We start from the raw sequence: 19415 nt of genomic DNA on the forward strand, positions 1-19415 counted from the left end.
ACGAAAATTATCTTTAAATAATGAAATGGATATTTTGCTTATCATTTATTAATTACTTTTATAGTAGATGTAATCTGTACATGTATATAACTGGAAAGTTGGATCTTTCAATCCATTGGATTTATCGTGATTTTCATAAAATCAGTTTCTTCGTTCAGATTGTCTACAAATGTTTCTCTTCCTGTTGTGTAACAGTGGCTGGTAAACGTGTTAAATCGCCACCAAGAGGACGAAATCCGTCTTACGGTAAAATGTAATGTGCCTTGTCAAATACCAAAACAACAGTTTTCAATTTAAACAACAGAGATACTACGAGTAAATTTAAGTTTCGCCATTCTTCTATATGATGATATGCTACGGTGTAATTGCTTTACTTCGTTTTGTCTGATTGAGAAATGAAATCTCCACCCAATAACTGACCAATTCCAAATACTAAACTTGAATCTCAAGAATCACCAGGACGAATTCCAATTTTCATAGAATAAGTTATAAAAAACATTCAAGATACTCTGTATCTAAATTTGTCTCTAACGAGCTGAAAGTTTCATAAAATAACCAATAGTGTCTCCATTCAATAGGCTCTAGCTTTTAAGATCTGTGTAAGTGTTCAAAGGGACTAAACAATAGAGTTAAAAAAATCACATGGGCTCAATTTATTCAACATAGCTTCACAGACAAACAACAATGTCGACACTATAGCACAATGAGTAAGCCTTTATGTATTCAGTACAAGCCGCATTGTTTTACAAGAATGACAACAATTTTAACGGTTATGAAGAGTATAGCATAGAAAGCCTATAGTCCACTAAACTACATATTGGTAAATGAATTCATTTTCCAAACGCACTAACAAATGGAGTTGCTAAAGTACTCGCTGAAGCGATCTTGTAGAAACAAATAACAGGCTCCATGCCTCCTGGAATGAGGTGTCCATGGGACTTAACAACACCTTGAGTATATGATTTACGGGAGCTCTGATGGAGAGACTAGTCATCCTATATGCATTTATTATAAGGTGTCATGGGATTTCCAAGACTATGTTGCTCTTTCAAAACCACTTCCCACCTGCATATGTAACCACTCTGGTGATGAACCTCGGCTATACTCTCTTGTAGGTTGAGAAGCGAATGCGATGCCAGTTGTATCAAATGTTTGCTGATCAAACTGGAACACCAACACAAGGATTAAAAACTGAAGTACACCAATAATCTGATTCCACTAGCCCCAAAATTTTGTTTGAAGGTGAGTTTCTACACACTTTAAAGCTATTTACATCTTAGTATATAGAACAACATATCCTAGTCGTTGCTACCATCAACAATAAAATTTATTTACTTTATATATCAAAAATCCATTGACTATCCAATATTCCAATCCATTAAAGCACCACAAACAAAGTATCTCATTTTATTTTTGGAAGGAAGCAACATAACGTTCCACCCAGAATTTGGAAGGTGCCCACTTAACACAACAAAAGTCTTAGATCACACAAGATCATTTAGCTCAGTTAAAAATCAAATCTATAGAGCAATACGTGCAAATGAATAAAACAATAAATCCATGTGTAGGGGTCTACTATTCTATATGTTTTTTCAAATGTAAAAGCATTGAAAATTATATATTATTTCTCACTTAATTTGCATACGGGTCTACTGTTCTATATTATTTCTCACTTAATATTACCTCAGTTAAAAACCCTTTTGCATTTAAAAAGGTCGAGCTTGACACAAATTGCGTGTATAAAAGAAGCCTCTACCCAAAATGGCATACTTGCAACATAACAGAAGCAATTAAACTCATAATCCACCAAAGGCAAAGTTTAAAATAAGAGGGACAAAACCAGCTGTTCCGATCTCAAGTACCAGCTTTCTGGTTATTTATATCAAAGAGATCAATACAAAGATGCTGCATATGCTTACATCTTTAGGAGGAAACACTTCAATTCCGGAGGGTATTCTTGAATTTACGGCCTCGAGCTTCATTGACAAAAACTGTGACATAAAAGTAAAGTTTAAAAAAACTATAAAGCATATATATTTTCAAAAGAATGCCACCACAATTCACACCTCTACTTGCCGCTGAAGCGATTGGATATAATTAATTATCTCATCAAGAACCAAAGCTTTCCCAATAACCTGAGTCAAAGAAATACATCGATTTAGAATGTCCTTGAAGGCACAGCTTAGTTTGTGTACATACACAGACCAGTAACACTTCTTTCTTCTTCATTTACACTTATTTTTTTTCTCTTTCAGTAATACACACGTAGTCAGGTAGGAAACCATACCTTATTACAACCCGGCACCAAATCCTGAAGAATTTTCATCCTCTCACTAATCTTTTCCCGTCTAGCCTGTCCAACAACATTCCATTACAAAACCAAGTCAATGACTCATACCGGAAAAGACCCGATAATTCAATATTTTCTTAAATACCCCCAAAAGACCCAACAAGCATAACAGTTTCATTATTTTTTAAACCAACTTTTTCGTGTAACAAATAATCCACTTGACACTAGATATCCCGCAGTGAAGCAAGTTTTTGGTACGCCAGTAATGCATACCCCAACCATTACCATTGATGGCATATTTTTCTCCTATTTTTTTTAAATAAGAATTTAATAAAAATGACCAATCACATCACATGTGGCCATGTTACTCGTGTATGTTAAATTAATTTATTTTCTAGTAATTTCTTCAAAAGTCATATCAAACCACAAATTATTTCTAAATTATAGATAAAATAATTCTTCCATTTTTTGTTTTAGAGAAAATAATTGGATTGCCCGACAGTGTAGTGATATTTTACACAATCATTTTATCACAAATGACCAAAGATCATGTATTGTGGAAGGAGGGCTTGTGAGTTTTTGTTTTTATGGGACTTTGGCACGTCTTATGCTGCGTTCACTCTACTACGAATAATTCATTTCGTTTACCAAAATTAAAATCAAAATTGTGATTAAGATAAGCTTATCAACTTTTGTCTGAGGAGTTTAATTTCTGTCCAGCGTCAATGTCAAAAAATTTACACCATCAACAAAATATTTTCATTAGTATGACTTTTAATGGTAACACACGTTAAGTATATCAGTATAAACGTTTTTTACCTTAAATAATTTTCTTAAACGTCATCGCAAAATATGTCTGAATTCATTGATTGTTCAAAAGTCACCATAACAGTCACTAAAAACTGTAAAAAAAGAAACAATTGCTAAAAGAAAATAAGCTATGAAATTACCAGTCTAAATCAGTATCATACTTTGGTCCAAATTTTAATCATCCTATAAATAACATTTTTACCAGTTAAACTCAACAAGTAATTGAACTCATACTAAAAATTAAAACTATGGAAAAACATAATAAAGCTATTTACAGCAAATTAAAGAAGATGATAATTGAAAGGGGTGGTTAGTTACTGATTAAGATTAGGAATTTGCAATGATTAATAATCACTCACCCTTTCTGCGAGACTGTGGCTATCAGTAGCTTGACCCCTTCTGGCTCGGACATGAATGTAATCTTGCTTTGAAGGAGGCTCTGGAGGTGGCTTTCCACCTTGCTCCGCAAGCTTTCCTGAACTGCTTTCTCCTTCACCTTTCGCACTCTCACTCTTCTGGTTCCCTGTTGTTTTAACCCGTTTCCCATCACCAACACCACCACCCTCCTTCTGCACAAATCCCAATACCCAAAAACTTTCATCTTCAACACAAACAAACTCTACCTATAGCTAACAAAAAAACAGATCCATTTTCTTCTTTATTGTAATGTAACCAATTCAATTCAATTCTTTTTATTTTTTCTTTTTTTTAATTCATAGTAGAACATTGAGTGAGGTACCACGCCATTGCTGGTGGAGACGCCCTTAACCGATTCCTCCTCCTCGGAGTCGCGCCTCTTTTTGTGGCCAATGCTACCCGGGCCCGGGCCAAAATCCGAAAGGCCGTGCCCGAAATGAGCCCTACTGAGGCACAGCGCGGCAGTAGCGTCTTGCGCGTTTGGAGGCGGGAACTGCCAGATCTCGGAGAGGTTGTAGGACGTTGTGTTGGCGGCGGCGGCGTTGATGATGGCGGCCGGATCCATTGGGTGAAAAAAGTGTCAGTGAGAAGGGAAGAAGGAGAAGAAGAAGAAGAGTAGCATTGAAGAGAAGGTATTTGGTTTTGGTTTTGGGATTGTGATCTCCTTGGAGAGTGGAGGGTTGTGCGCACAGTGTGTGTCTAGTGTGAGAGAAGAAGCAATGTTTCTTCTCTGTCCACCATTACTCTCACTAGACACTCACCTCGGGAGTCGCAAACCCAAGTCACTTCCTTCCACATCTCACTCTTCTTTTTCTTTTCTTTATTTCTTTTCCCCCTTTTTCTATATATTCTTCTCATCTATTGTCATCCATTCAAAATTTACAAGATTTTTTTATACTTCATCTCCCTTTTTCTTTTTTTCTTTCTCTGGATAATTCATATTCATACATTATACTAATTCAATTTTTAATCCAAAGTTCATGTATCTCGTTTAGTCCTCAGCTCCTTCTATTTATGCCATTTAGATTTTTCTTTTTATGTTGATGAAGGAAATATGTATTTTCGTTTGAATATGCACTTTATATATGTAATTTACACAAAAGTAGAGCTGTGAATTTGACATATTTAATCATATTTGGTTATGATTTATATTATGTAATTTATATAAAGGCAGAGTTGTCAATTTGCCATATTTGATGATATTTGGTTATGATTTATATGGGTTGAGAATAAAACAGCTCATAAAACTAAAAAGTTTTTCATTAAAAAAATCCATACCACAAAAATTTCATAGGTTAGGAAAGGATTATGAATTTTTTTAACAAAAAATATTAACAATATGAATGAAAACTAAAATTTTAACTTGAAAGGATTTTTTGAAAGGTACTTTAATCTAGCTATCTTTGTTCTAATTTTCATTTTGGGTCATTTTATCTTTATCTCTTATTTAGATTTATTTGTCACGATCTTCAGTTTAGGTTGAATTATTTTAATTTTTCGGTTAGGGTTGTCCAATCTTAACTTTTGCCTGAGATAATTTGTTTCAAATTTCTATCCAAAACGACGTATCTCAACTTTTGTCTTGGGTCGATCTAAATCAACCTTTAGATTGAGATGGTTTGTCTTGACTTTTAGTTATTGATGGTTCGCCTCAACACTTATTTCAACCTTCGACCCGACCTATTAATCTCGATCTTTGACCTGGATCAACCTATATTAACCTTTGGCTTGGATCGATCCATCTCGACCTTCAACTTGGAATGACTTGTCTTAACTTTAGCCTAAGTCAACCCGTCTCAATATTTGGTTTACGAAGACCCGTATCAACCTTCGGTTTGGGCCACCTACCACAGGTTTTGATCTAGACCAGTCTGTCTCAACCTTCAAATTAAGTCAGCTTGTCTCAACTTTCAATTTCTGATGACTTGTCTCTGCCTTTAGTTCAGAACAACCAATTTCGACTTTCTGCACAAGACAATGCATCTCAAACTTCGACTCAGGTCAACTCTTTTCAATCTTCGATCTGGGTCAGATTGTCTCGAGCTTCAGTCTAAACAAACTTGTCTCAACTTTTAATCTAAAACAACTTAACTCCCTTTCACACATAATAAATGTGCTATTCTTAAAAATTAAATAAAATTTTGTAATAAAATCAAATTGATTTCTATCTAACTCTAAGCCACTTTGAAAAAGTATATTTTCTTACTCTCTTATTTGATTACTATCTAAAAATGAACTTATTTAAAAGTGAAATAAGACTTATTCATTATCAATTATCCATAGATCAAATGACAATTCTATTAAAAAAATAAATAAACTGATAAAATAAGTTTCTTTATAAGACACGTGTTAATTTATAGAAGTTTTATCATATAAATTTTATATTTTTATTTTTACTTGTACGTGAACTATATTTAAATTATAACAAGTTTCTTTATTGTTAATATCTTTATATAAAAGAATTATTATTAAGTAAAAAAATCAAGAAAGTATTACTTTGAATATACGCAAAAAAAAATATTATAAAAATAAAAAGTTGATTTGAGTGTTGTTGTTTATAACCTTTTATATATATATATATATATATATATATATATATATATATATATATATATATATATATATATATATATAAAATAAAGAGACTTATGTAATTATGTTTTATAAGAATTTTTTTTAAAAAAAGTTATATGAAAAAGTTGTCAGAAAAATTACACGTATTAAGTATGTGAGGTGTGATACTATTTCTTATACGGTTGATGTTGGTGATGGATTTCACCACTATTACGTTGTTAATGACAATAAAATTAAAGTTTGATTCTGTACTTAGTCTCCTTTTATAAGACTTTTGGTTAATATATTTCTTTTCAAATAAATATTCATCAAAGTTCTTTTTTAATACATAAATTAAAAATAGTTTATTTTTGTTGCTACCACAATCCTCTTGTATGTAAAAGTTATATGCTACGAAGAGATTTGTATTTTATTGCAAAAAGTAATTATAGGACAACATTAAGTAATTATAATTTTATTAAATATTCATAAATGTATATTTTAAAATATTGAACTACATTAAATTTATTATATACTTTTATTTCTAGCGTACTTTCGTTAAAAAATAATATTTTTTATTATACAATATTCAACAATCAGTAGATAATCAATATTGTTGTAAACGCGTAGCATGTTTTGTAGGGTTTGAAAACTTTAGTTGATAATTACTATTACTATCGTATGATTTACGAAAAAGATTTTGAAATAAAGTAGTATTAGTAGTGAAGAGTGAGGCTTAGGATTTGATTAAGTATGATAATGATATAGATTAGTTTTAATTTAGTTTATAATTGGATACGTAATTGAGTATGGGGCTTATATGACGTTGACGATTTACGGTGATTCAGTTTGGTTTGTGAGGTTGGGACAGGCAATTAATTTTTTGAAGTATGTTGTACCCTTGATGTTCCCCTTCCGTGTAATAATTGATGGTCCCATCTCATAATTCACAATTCTCATGCAACTTATCATAAATCACATCAAAACAAAAAAGTGTAAATCATTAAGACAAAAATTAATACACTTACAAATCAATGCTTAGCCTAAATCATTAACTTTTTATCAATCACCGTGTTACATAATTAACACCCTTTTTAAACTTATCATCATCATCCATATATATCATACAATATTTTAATATGAGAACATTAATCCAAAAGTAATATATTTAGGAATATATATTTGATATTATTGTGATTCTAACTTTGAAATTTTCCGTGGAGGGTAACCTTCTTCTTTTAAGTTTGTCAAATGATATTTTTGGAATAAATTATTATATATTTAAGTATGGTTAGTTTCAAAGCGTAAAATTTTATCTTAGTTTTATATTTAAAAAGTGTTTCAAAATATGAAAAAAAATAATTATCTTAAATTTCAACTCATAAAAAATATGAAACTATTATACAAAATAGAAATAAATATGATAAGTAAATCTTTAATTAATAATTAATATAGTTTCAATTTTACGACATAAAAATCTAATAAAGTTTTAAGTAACAATATGTCTAAAGATCCTTGTTTCGTTTTAATCAGGATATTTTTCTTCTCAATTATGTATGAAGAGAACTTTCGTTTGAGTTTAAAATAAATCGACTTATATTTCTTTTATTACTTAACGAATTGTTAATATTGTTTCTCTTTTATACTTATTGGTTATTCTTTGCATAATAATCTAATCTTATATTTTTTATTAAATTATAATTGTAAAATAAGATTAAATTATGTTATAAGGAGAAAAATCAATAATTTATATGTCTAATAAATACGATAAAAATTTGATCATCCAGAACCAATGTAAATAACTTGATCATGGTAACTCAAAGAATAAATATTATAATCAATGAAGTTATGTTTTGCTTAAGAATCAATGTGAGGAAATATATATATATATATATATATATATATATATATATATATATATATATATATATAAACAAAATATTGATTAAACAATAAATATAGTAATTATATATAGAAATTCTAATAAAATTAAATCTTAATGATCTCGTTCTTGGTTCAAGTTCTCCTTTTGGGGAAATAATTTTTTGTAGAGGAGTTTAAGATAATTTGTGCCTTTTTTTAATCAAAACATTCATATGCTCCCAATTTTCAACATCTATAACATATAAACAAACAAACGACAACTAAATTTACTCATTCACCTCATTTAAATCTTTGACACATGTTAAATTTTTAGGTTTTTCTGTAAAATCACGGCTCTTATGTCCTTCTTTCCCTTTTCCGTTCAATGTGTTTGGCATTTTCCTATTTTACCCATTAAGTTTTTTTAATGTATAAGTAATGTTTGGGATTTGTGTAATTTTACGTTTCTCGCTTGTGCAATTTCAAGACCTGTAGTTGATTACCCTGATTCATTTTAGAAGGTGAAGTGTTATATGAAGCTTTTCCTTTCAGATCTCTCTTTCTTCCAACCTTTCATATCTTTCTTCCAAAACAAAATTCAAAATTGGTTTAATAATGGCTGAGGTCCTTATTTTTTTTAGAAGTTGTAAATTGATCTATCAGCTTTTATTGTCTTAATTAAGTCTCTAATTTAAAAAAATTGAAGACTCTACTGTTAAATTACATAAGGACGTTAAAAATATATTAACATGACACGTTAATGTAATTTTTTAAATGATATAATTCATTGTGACGTAGAATTTTGTTTTTTTAAATAAAAAATTTGAAAAAATTTACCTAAATCTCTAATCAATGCTTCCTACATTACGTCGCTCAACCACTAAGTTCATCTAGTTGGGTTCAATAACCACCACATTGCTTCACTTTCCTCATGGTCGCCATCATCTGTTTAGGTCATGGTTGTCCAAGTGCCTTTAACGATGTGTAAAAGGACATGGGAATCGGGATTTGAGATTTATACGAGGTGTGGCTAGAACGCCCAATTTTATAAAATTGTCCAAGGATACAATTACGAAGAAAATGAGTTTCCTAGTTAAGGATAGGGGTTTGCCATCATTAGAAATTGCCACATATATTTTGGTTAGGAGTAGATTAAGTTTTGGTTACTATATTGGCATTACCGAGAATTATTTTTGAAGAAATATGTCATTAGCTTCAAGGAACATTTGTCTCTCTTGCTATATGCCTAGAAATGATTGATTCAACGTGATTATGTAATATAGAGTTGAAGGTTTATACAAACCATTTTTCTAACTTTTAACTTTGAAAATTTTCACTATATCTTGTCATGTCAGTGCATATTGCATACGAAGTCATAGACATTATTATCATTAACAAAAATATGGTCAATTATCAGAAGTTTGAAAGTTTAAAACATCTGTGCATTGGGGATTTTGCACCCCATTTACTACATTCCCTTATTAATCTTTTGCATGTATCTTTTCAGGTAATCGATTGTGTTCTTCCACTTTCATTGAGTCTTATTATAGTCTCAGAAGTTCCATTCTATAATGGTTAGCCTTCCTATAACAATGGAGATCAGTATCCATGATTTCGAGTTCTAAAACATTTTATAATCATTAAAGAACAAAATGAATTCTAAAACGGTAAATGATCAATGTGTTCATGATAATTTGAATGATTCTTTGTCACCAACCATAAAAATATTGAGAATGAGGATAATGATTTTGACAGAGAAAGTAAGAGACCTAAGGTAAGTATTTCAAAAGTTTGAGATTATTTTACAAAAATTGGTATTAAGATGATAAAGAAAAGGCAAAATGCAATGCATGTGGTGTAGAGTATGTTGTTGGTGGTATAAAAATAGGGACATCAATAATGTTATCATTTGTCAAAGTGTTTTGTCTTAAAGAAATTAAAAGACAATGATGTTGGGAAAATGATAATTGATCATGTTGGGAAATTATGATCTAGGGAAATTGACCAAAAAGTTGTAGATGACCTTATTTCAATGGTTATTATTCAACATGAGCTTCCATATAATTTTTTTTAATATAAGTGGATTAAATAATTACTTATATATTTAAATCCAGAAGTAAGAGTTCCAAGTAGGAATACAATTGTGTTTAATATTTAAAAGAAATTTCATGAACACAAAGAGAGAGTGAAACTTGCAATGCGTAAATCTCATAGTAAAATTTGTTTGACATCTGATTGTTGGACTTCTATAAATCAAGACGAGTTTATTTCTTTGACTACTCGTTTTGTTGATGCTAGTTGGAGGTTGAGTAGTAAGATTATTGCCTTATGTAAAATGGAACCTCAACATACTGGTCATGATTTGACACAATTATTTTTCTATATTGCTTGACTGAAAAATAAATGGGAAGATTTTTTCTATCACATTAGACAATGCTAGTGCCAATAAAGTGTTGAAATTTTTTTGAGTGAGCAATTGAAATTGAAAAATAACTTGATATGTAATTGTGATCATATGTGAGGTATAGTGCACATGTCTTGAATATTATTGCGCATGAGGGATTAATGGTGGCTTCTAATGCTTTGCAAAAGATTAGAGAGAATATAAAATATGTGAAAGGATTAGAGGCAAGAAAAATTGCATTTAAAGAATGTGTTATTCAAGTGAGGGGTATCGATACCAAAGTAGGTTTGAAAGTGGATGTTCCTACTAGATGGAACTCTACCTATCTTATTTTTTAGAGTGCAATTAAATATCGATGTGTCTTTGAAAGTTTGACTATCCGTGATAGAAATTATGCTCATTGTCCATTAAATGATAAGTGGAAAAGGGCTGAAAAAATGTCTGAGTTCTTGAAGTCATTTTAAGTAATGACTAATTTGATTTAAGGTTCTTCTTATCCAACTTTTAATCGTTACTTCACGCAAGTTTGAAAAATTGAATATTTATTGTAGAAAAATGTAAAAAGTGATTATCAGATGATTAAAGATATGTTGTTGACTATGATGAACATGTTTAGTAAGTATTGAGATCAATATTGTCACATTCTTGTTATTTGGGCTATTCTTGATCCACGAATGAAATTTGAAGTAATTCGATTTTGTTATAGAAAGATTAATCCTTCTGCTTATGAAGATAAGATTATTGTTTTAAAAGATAACATGCATAAGTTGTTTGAAGAATATGTCAAATTAAATTCAAATGAGCCAAATACTTCAAGTTCTCAAGTTTTTCTTACAACACAACAACCTTCTTTTACTAATATGAACTAATGAGGAATGCATTTGATGTAAGTTTTAATTCTCAACTTACTTTATTTTATTAAGTATATTTGTTTTTCTTACTTATGATGAATGACATATTGAATTTGTTTCATGATGTCTTAGAAATATGTTGATTATTTGAACCAACATGCTAATGACGCCGAAAGGTCTGAATTGAATCTTTATTTAAATGTAGGGAATCTTGATCCAAAGTGTTTTGATGAGTTGAATGTATTGAGTTATTGGAAGGATCGTCGAGATCGTTATCCAAACTTATCTAAGATGGCTTTTAACATTCTTCGCATTCCAATTACTATAATTGCTAGTAAGTATGCCTTTAGTATTGGTTCTTGTGTGTTAACCAAATATTTTTCCTTCATTTTTCTAAAGAATGTTGAGACACTCATTTTAACTCAGAATTTGTTGCATGATTTTGAACTAACAGGTAACATTATTATTAGTACTATGAAATTAATTTAATTATTTATTACTTTGTGTTTCAATATTATTAGTTAACACTCTTCAAGAGAACAAAATATCGTGAATTTATCTATTCAAGACTATAATCTTATATATGGATAAGTGACACAAAAATGATCAATTTTAGATACTTATTTGTTTTACCTTTTGTGTTTGCTTTTGGATTATATTTGGAATTTAAGATGATTTTGGATTGTACTGTATTTTATTTATTTATTTTGAATTGTTTCTAGACTTTAACATCATTTTTGAACTGGAATTTATTTAGATTTTAATTAGAAAAAAATTGTTATTTTTTGACTCGCTAATAAGTGGTCGGGTTGAGTCAGGTCGCCCGTTTTGACAACACTATTGAAAACGTTGCAAACCTAATATAGCCCTCTTTATCAACGCTTTCCTCCTCACTATTTGTAGCACTAACCAACTCATCCAAATGGCACTCAATATCCTACAGTCCAGGGACACCATAATTTGAATCACTACACTGTTCTTTTGTGATGTTTGCCCTTGAAGTTTCACCTGGTCTATTGCACTCTTCTTCTCTGACTTTTGTTCTTGAAGTCCCAAAAAGGTCTTCTACAACACTTCCCTTTTCACATTGAATATTACCATCCCATTCATTATTCATATCACTATCTATGTCACATTGAATGCTGACATCAATTAGTCTTTCTTAACTCAAAGACTCACATTCACTATCATTGTCATCGTGTACATGCTCTAACTCAAATTCACTATCATTATCATCATCTACTTTCTTTAACTCAAAATCATATCCATCCTCTAACTGACTACCCTCCTTCACCTGTTTTCCACCTTCACCATCATCCTCTGACTGACCACCCTCCTCCACCTGTTTTACACCTTCACCATCAACCTCCAATTGTCCACCCTCTTGTAAATCTTCTAACCCACCATGCTCACCATCACCCTTCAACTTACCCCTCTACTTTGAGTACTTTTCACCTTTACCACCTTCCAACTAACCACCCACTTGTAAATCTTCTAACCCAAGTTCACCATTAACCTCCAATTGACCCCTTCTTCTAATTGTTTTTAACCTTCACCATTACACTCAAATTGACCATCCTCTTCTAACTCAGTTAACCTAGGTTGACTTTGAACTTCCAACTCATCCCACCAAATCATTTCTAATATTTCAGGTTCTAAGGTTTTATGTACCATCTCACAATTTAGGGTAGAATCTCATATATTATTATGTTGAGAATACAATCCATATATACAAGGCTAGGAAGCTATTTTAGGAAGCATAACAATAACTCCTAGACAACTAAATTCCTATTATTCAGGGATATCCCTATTATTCACAATAATTATAATATGTTAAATAAGAAAAAAATATATAACTAATAAAAAACAATGATTCTAACAGAAATAAAATAGATTCTAACACTTCCCCTCAAGCAGGTGAATAAGTACTTTCCATTCCCAGCTTGGAAACAATACTCTCAAAGTTGTTGCTGTTTAGGCCCTACGTTAAAATATCTACAAGGTTGTCTTGTGAAGAGACATATGGAGTGCAGATTAGACCACTGTCTAATTTTTCTTTGATAAAATGTTTGTCACCTCAATATGTTTGGTTCTATCATGTTGCACTAGATTATGAGCTATGCTAATAACATATTTGTTATCATAATAGAGTCTCATTGGTTCATTCAATTTTATTCCTAAGTCTGCCAAGATAATCTTCAGACAAAGTAGTTCACATATCCCTTTATGCCATTGCCTTGAATTCTGCTTCAGCATTGGATCTGGCTACCACATTTTGTTTTTTACTCTTCCAAGTCACGAGATTCCCTCCAAGGAAAGTGCAATATCCCATAGTTGACCTCATATCCACAATTGACCCTACATAGTCTGCATCTGTATATGCTTCTTGACTTACATTCCCATTTCTTTCAAACAAAATTCCCTTGCTTGGGTTCCTTTCAAATAGTGTACAATTCTTAGTGCAGCTTGTAAGTGAACCTCCTTCGGTTGGTGCATGAATTGGCTAACTAGACTCACGAAAAATGCAACATCAAGTCTAGTGTGAGATAAATAAATCAGTCTACCAACTAGCCTTTGATACATTTCCTTGTCAACTGTAGTATCTTCTTCTGCATTTCCCAATTTCATGCTAGGATCAATTGGTGTACTTGCATGCTTGCATGTTGTCTTACCAGTTTCTTTCAACAAATCAATGATGTATTTCTGTTGAGATATGAATATTCCCTTTGTAGAATGAGCCACTTCAATTCCCAAAAAGTACTTTAATTTTCCCAAGGTCTTAATTTCAAATTCCTTGGCTAGATGTTGGCCTAACAACTTTTGCTCCTCCTCATCATCCCCTGCCACTATAATATCATCCAATACACTAGTAACACGATTACTCCCCTTGACTTAGAGTGTTTAATGAACAAAGTGTGGTCTCCTTGACTTTGTTTAAAGCCCATACCTATCATAACTTTAGTAAACCTCCCAAACCATGCTCGTGGTGATTGTTTCAGGCCATACAAAGCCTTTTTTAGCTTTCAAACAATGTTAGTAGTTGTTTTTCCCTTATATCCAGGGGGAAATTCCATGTAAATCTCCTTTTCAATTTCTCCATGAAGGATGGAATTTTTAACATCAAATTGTTGCAAGTTCCAACCATAATTAATTGCTAGGGATAATATCACCCCAACTGTGTTCATTTTTGCAACTAGAGCAAAGGTTTCCATGTAATCCACTCCATAAGTTTGAGTGAATCCCTTAGCTACTAACCTTGTTTTGTACCTCTCAATGGATGCATCACCCTTGTATTTTATAGTATATACCCACTTGCACCCTACTGGTTTTTTTGCATTTGGGAGAGCAACCAAATCCCAAGTACTATTCTTTTCTAATGCTTCCATTTCCACATCCATGGCTTGTTTCCATTTTTTATCACTCATTGCCTCAGATAAAGAGGTAGGTATGTTTGTGGTGTTTAGGCTTGTGAGGAAGGCTTTATGGGTAGGTGATAAGTTTTTAAAGGATAAGTAATTGGATAAAGGGTATAATGGCTTGGTGTACATTTCCTAGTTTATTTCCTAAAAGGCAATTGGAATATATAAGTTCTCATAAAGTGGTGCTGGACTGGATTCGGGTTCCTGCAGATTCTGAAAATCAGATGTTGGTTCAATGGAGATTAAAAGATTAGGGTTAATTACCTCATGTAATGCTGGGTTGGATTGTTGGACATGGACAGATTCTGGAATGGCCTTTGTCTTCCTTGTATAAACCATTTTTTTCCCAAATCTTACATTAGCTCCATCTTGAGTGGGTTCCTTCTCAGCTGTTACACTTTTAGTCCCTATTTTTGGTCCTAAACTCAAGTCAAGGAACATAAGAAGATCATCTTTATTTCTTGCAGTTTCCCCCTGAAGATGGTGGAAGTAACTTTGGTGTTCAAAAAAGGTGGCATCTCTAGACACAAAGAACTTTTTGGATGGTGGGTGATATCATTTATATCCTTTTTGTGTTGATGAGTATCCTATGAAAACACATTTTAAGGCTCTAGGATCAAGTTTACCTCTATCACTACCGTGCACATGGACAAAAGAAACAAACCCAAATATTCTTGGAATAAGGTGGTTGGATGTGGACACATTAGGATAAAAAAAGGACAGAACCTCCATAGGGCTTTTGGAAGCTAGAATACTAGAAGGTAGTCTATTAATTACATAATAGGTAGTGATAACAACCTCCCCCAAAACATTTTAGGAACCTTATGTTGAAAAATAAGGGCTTGAGTTTGGTCTAGAAGGTGTCCATTTTTCCTCTCAACAATCCTATTTTGTTGAGGTGTTTTGACACAAGATGACACATGAATTATGCCTTCATTTTGACAAAAGGAAATAAGCCCATGATTAAAGTAATCTTTAGGATTATCGGATCTAATCCTCTTAATGCTAACACCAAATTGATTTTTTACCATGGAGAAAAAACGTTGAACCACATAGCTGACTTCAGATTTTTGTTTTAGTAAGAAAACCCATATGACACGAGTACAATCATCTATAAAGATAAGAAACCAACGGGCACCAGAAACATTTGGGACAGTTGAGGGACCCCTTGCATCTGTATGAATTAAATAAAAGAGAAAAGTGTTCTTATTATTACTAACTAAAAACGGAACACGTTTGTGCTTAGCAAGTTCACACACATCACAATTGAGACTTGCCAAATCTAATTTGCTAAAAAGGGATGGGAATAACAATTTTATGACCCTAAAGGAAGGATCTCCAAGGCGACAATGATGTAGGAAGACCTTTTCCATGCTGGTCTTTATTTAATCAAGAAAAAAAAAGGTGTTATTTTCCAGGTCTGGTGGCAGATTTGGATGGTAGTAATACAAGCCATTCCATTCTCTAGCATGTCCAATTGTCCTCCCCAAGTACTTGTTCTGTAAAATAGAAACATTGTCATAAAAAATAGCATTACATGATAGATCTTGTATGAGTTTTTTTAGGGAAACTAAACTGACAGACAATTTAGGAATATAAAGGACATTTTTAAGGGTTATAGATGGGCTTATTTGAACTACTCCTTGACCTGCTACAGTCATTAGAAATCCATCGGTTGTGGATATTTTCTTGTTACTAGGGCAAGGGAAGTATGACTAGAAATTTTTAGGTAGGGGTGTCATGTGGTCGGTTGCCCCAAAATCTAGTATCCAATATGGGTTAGGGTTTTTATCTCAGGCATTAAGTCCAAAAGAAAGGAACTCGTCAAACATATCTGAATGTGCCAGTGAACAACTACCTGGTGACTTATCCAACTTGGTGAGGAATGATTTTATCTACTATACTTCATCCTGGTTAAGTGGAAGCACTCTTCCTATGTTTTCTTCATTGGTTGCAGCACCTATGTGTGCATGTCCATCCTTTCTAGTGGTGTCTCCCTTTCTTCTTCACTCCTTGTCACTGTGTTGGCATCCCCAATCTCTACTAGGTGGCTTTTCGTGCAACTTCCAACATTTATCACGAGTGTGGCGAGGCTTGTTACAAAAGGTATACTACACTCCTTCACCTTTCTTCTCCATATTGGCTATTCCCCCTTTTTTTGGTCAACCATCATGGTCGATCCAGTAGCTACCATGGCTGAATTTTCCATGGTTGGAGTTTCTAGCATTATTTCCCTTCTACTTTCTTCACTTCTGACCATAGCTACTACTTCATTAATATCTGGAATTTTTTCTTTTCCAAGGATCTGGACTCTCACTTGATCAAAATCAGAGTTTAGCCCCACCAAAAAATCATAGACTCTTTCTTGCTCAATATACTCTTTGAGCATTGTAGAATCATCTCAGAACTTGGCTTTGATTACCCTGTAATGGTCTAATTCCATCCACAAGGATCTAAGTTGATTGGCATACTCTGTAATAGTCTTGTTGCGCTGTTTTGTAGCGACAGTTTTCACCTTCACATCATATATTTGAGTAACATCTTTAACTTTGGAGTATGTTTGCTCCATTGCATTCCAAATTTCCTTGGCAGAATTAAGAAACATGCAAGTATCAGTGATTTCTGGGATCATGGAATTCCATAGCCATGCCATGATCATAGAATCCTCTTAATCTCATTTTGTAAATTTGGGATCTTCTTCTTTTGGAGCATCTTCAGTCAAGTGGTTAGCCTTCCCTTTTCCTTTCAAAGTTATGCAAACAAGCTGGGCCCATTTCAAATAATTCTTCCCATTCAATCGGTAGACAGTGTTGAGGTTCTGCAGTTGTTCCTGATTGCTTTGTAACCCAATATTTACCACTTCAGCATGTTGGTCTGCCATGTCCACACAGCTGTAAAGCAGTACTGCAAGAAACACAACAACAATGAAAGCTGCACTGAAAAAAAAAAACTACAGTAATGAAGGCGAGTCGTCTAGGGTTTTATGTGCGACAACAATGAAAGTTGTCGTCTAGGGTTTTGTGTGCGATAGCAATGAAGGCTGCCGTCTAGGGTTTTGGTGGCGGCTCCCAGAATTTGAGAGCTCTGATGCTATCTCACAATTTAGGGTAGAATCTCATATATTATTATGTTGAGAATACAATCCATATATACAAGGCTAGGAAGCTATTTTAGGAAGCATAATAATAACTTCTAGACAACCAGATCCCTATGATTCAAGGATATCCCCATTATTCACAATAATTATAATATGTTAAATAAGGAAAATAATATAACTAATGAAAAACAATGATTCTGATAGAAATAAAATAGATTCTAACATACCATATCCAGATGCACTACATAATTTAGCGTGACTATATTAAGCATATGCATAACATCATTGTCGTCAGTTAAAAGTTTCGACCTATCTTCCAGCACTGACCTACCTCCTAAAGAGTACCACAATTCCTTCACTTGAACATGTCCCAAGTCTTTTAGTCCACCTATAATCTCAAAATAACTTTACGTATCCGAGTCACAGAACCACTACGTTGTTTCCCCATCAAATTGCAGTTTCCCATTATCATCACTTATAAAGTGTCCATTATGATGGACCACCACTTCAAAACATTCATCGAATATTTTATACTATATATTTCTACACCTGTAAATTATGCCCAAAAAATAATAAACAAATTACAGTTCCTACTATTGAAACACGCAATTGGGAAACAAATTACAATCCCTACCACCGAAACACCCAAATAAGGGATGATAACTACAACTTTCAAATGAAATAAGGGACCACAACAGACAATGCATTACAAATAACAATTGATACCCCAACAACAGAGCATTCTCATCCTAAAACGAAAATACAACATCCAACCACCACAACAAATAAGAAATTAAGTAAAATAACTGATGACCACCTACGACATCAAACTCTCTTCAACTGTTAACAACCTTCGATCACCAACGAATGCTCAATTTCTGCTTAAAATCCCCTTCCTTACTCCTTCGATCAACGTTCACAATCTATTCAAATCCCTAATTCTACTTCTTCTTTAAATTCCTACTTCTGCAGAAAATACATTACTAACAACGAAAATTAAATTCCACATCATAAAAAAATTATTATCACCATGTCTATTGTACATTATCATTAATGATTTAGACAATATTAACGATTTAGGTCTATTTGTTACACATTTAAAAAAAGAATCCAATTGAGACAACTCAAGATAACCTAATTAAGATTTTAAAAAAATAGAACCAACTAAGAGTTTAAATATTTATTTTATATTTGATCTAATCATATTTATACAATTTTATTTTATTATTATAAAATAATTAAAATGTTAATTGTTTCATCTTAACATTGTGCAAGACAATTTAAAAAATGTGGGTGAAGTTTATGGAAAAGAAATTTCAAAAGCACGTGAACTATTAATTAAATATTTTGTATTTGTACTATGAACAAAACAAAATCACTTGCAAGTAGGGATGACATAAAAACCCGTACCCGCGGGTATCCGCGGATAAAATCCGCTACGGATATTTAGTATCCGCAGGTAAAAGGTACCCACGGGTAACGGATATCGGGTATTTTAATACCCGCTTGTTAACGGATCAGGTTCAAATATCACACTATCCGCACCCGCGGGTACCCACTACCCGTCCGGAAAAATGAAAATACAATTTTATCCTTCGTCCTTTAAATTATTTTCTAAGCTGTTGTATTCTGTGTTTGCCACAAACCGTAAATTTCAATTTTGAAGGGTCACACACAAAACCATCCACCGGGAATAGAATGCAAACTCAAG

The 19415-nt window shown here is 32.5% G+C and overlaps 1 protein-coding gene across 1 annotated transcript; it reads right to left on the reverse strand.

Moving 5' to 3' along the window:
* Positions 1 to 629: 629 nt before the first annotated feature.
* LOC108322497 (transcription factor BHLH089) lies at positions 630 to 4335 on the reverse strand. Its single transcript, XM_017554619.2, has 6 exons — positions 3840 to 4335; positions 3460 to 3669; positions 2288 to 2353; positions 2067 to 2135; positions 1920 to 1991; positions 630 to 1164 (listed from the first exon to the last, which is right to left on the reverse strand). The coding sequence occupies exons 1-6, from the start codon at positions 4080 to 4082 to the stop codon at positions 1036 to 1038; spliced, it is 789 nt and encodes a 262-aa protein (XP_017410108.1). The 5' UTR covers positions 4083 to 4335; the 3' UTR covers positions 630 to 1035.
* Positions 4336 to 19415: the final 15080 nt, after the last annotated feature.

Source organism: Vigna angularis, chromosome 10 (genome assembly GCF_016808095.1).
Source record: "Vigna angularis cultivar LongXiaoDou No.4 chromosome 10, ASM1680809v1, whole genome shotgun sequence".
NCBI classification, from domain to species: Eukaryota; Viridiplantae; Streptophyta; class Magnoliopsida; order Fabales; family Fabaceae; genus Vigna; species Vigna angularis.

Bases quoted from the DNA above. Each gene is read 5' to 3' on its own strand.
- LOC108322497 (XM_017554619.2), bottom strand. From the start codon at position 4,082: ATGGATCCGGCCGCCATCATCAACGCCGCCGCCGCCAACACAACGTCC. The intron at 3,670-3,839 runs GTACCTCACTCA...GGATTTGTGCAG, and splicing joins TCTCCACCAGCAATGGCGTG to AAGGAGGGTGGTGGTGTTGG. The intron at 1,992-2,066 runs GTGTGAATTGTG...TTTATGTCACAG, and splicing joins CGCTTCAGCGGCAAGTAGAG to TTTTTGTCAATGAAGCTCGA.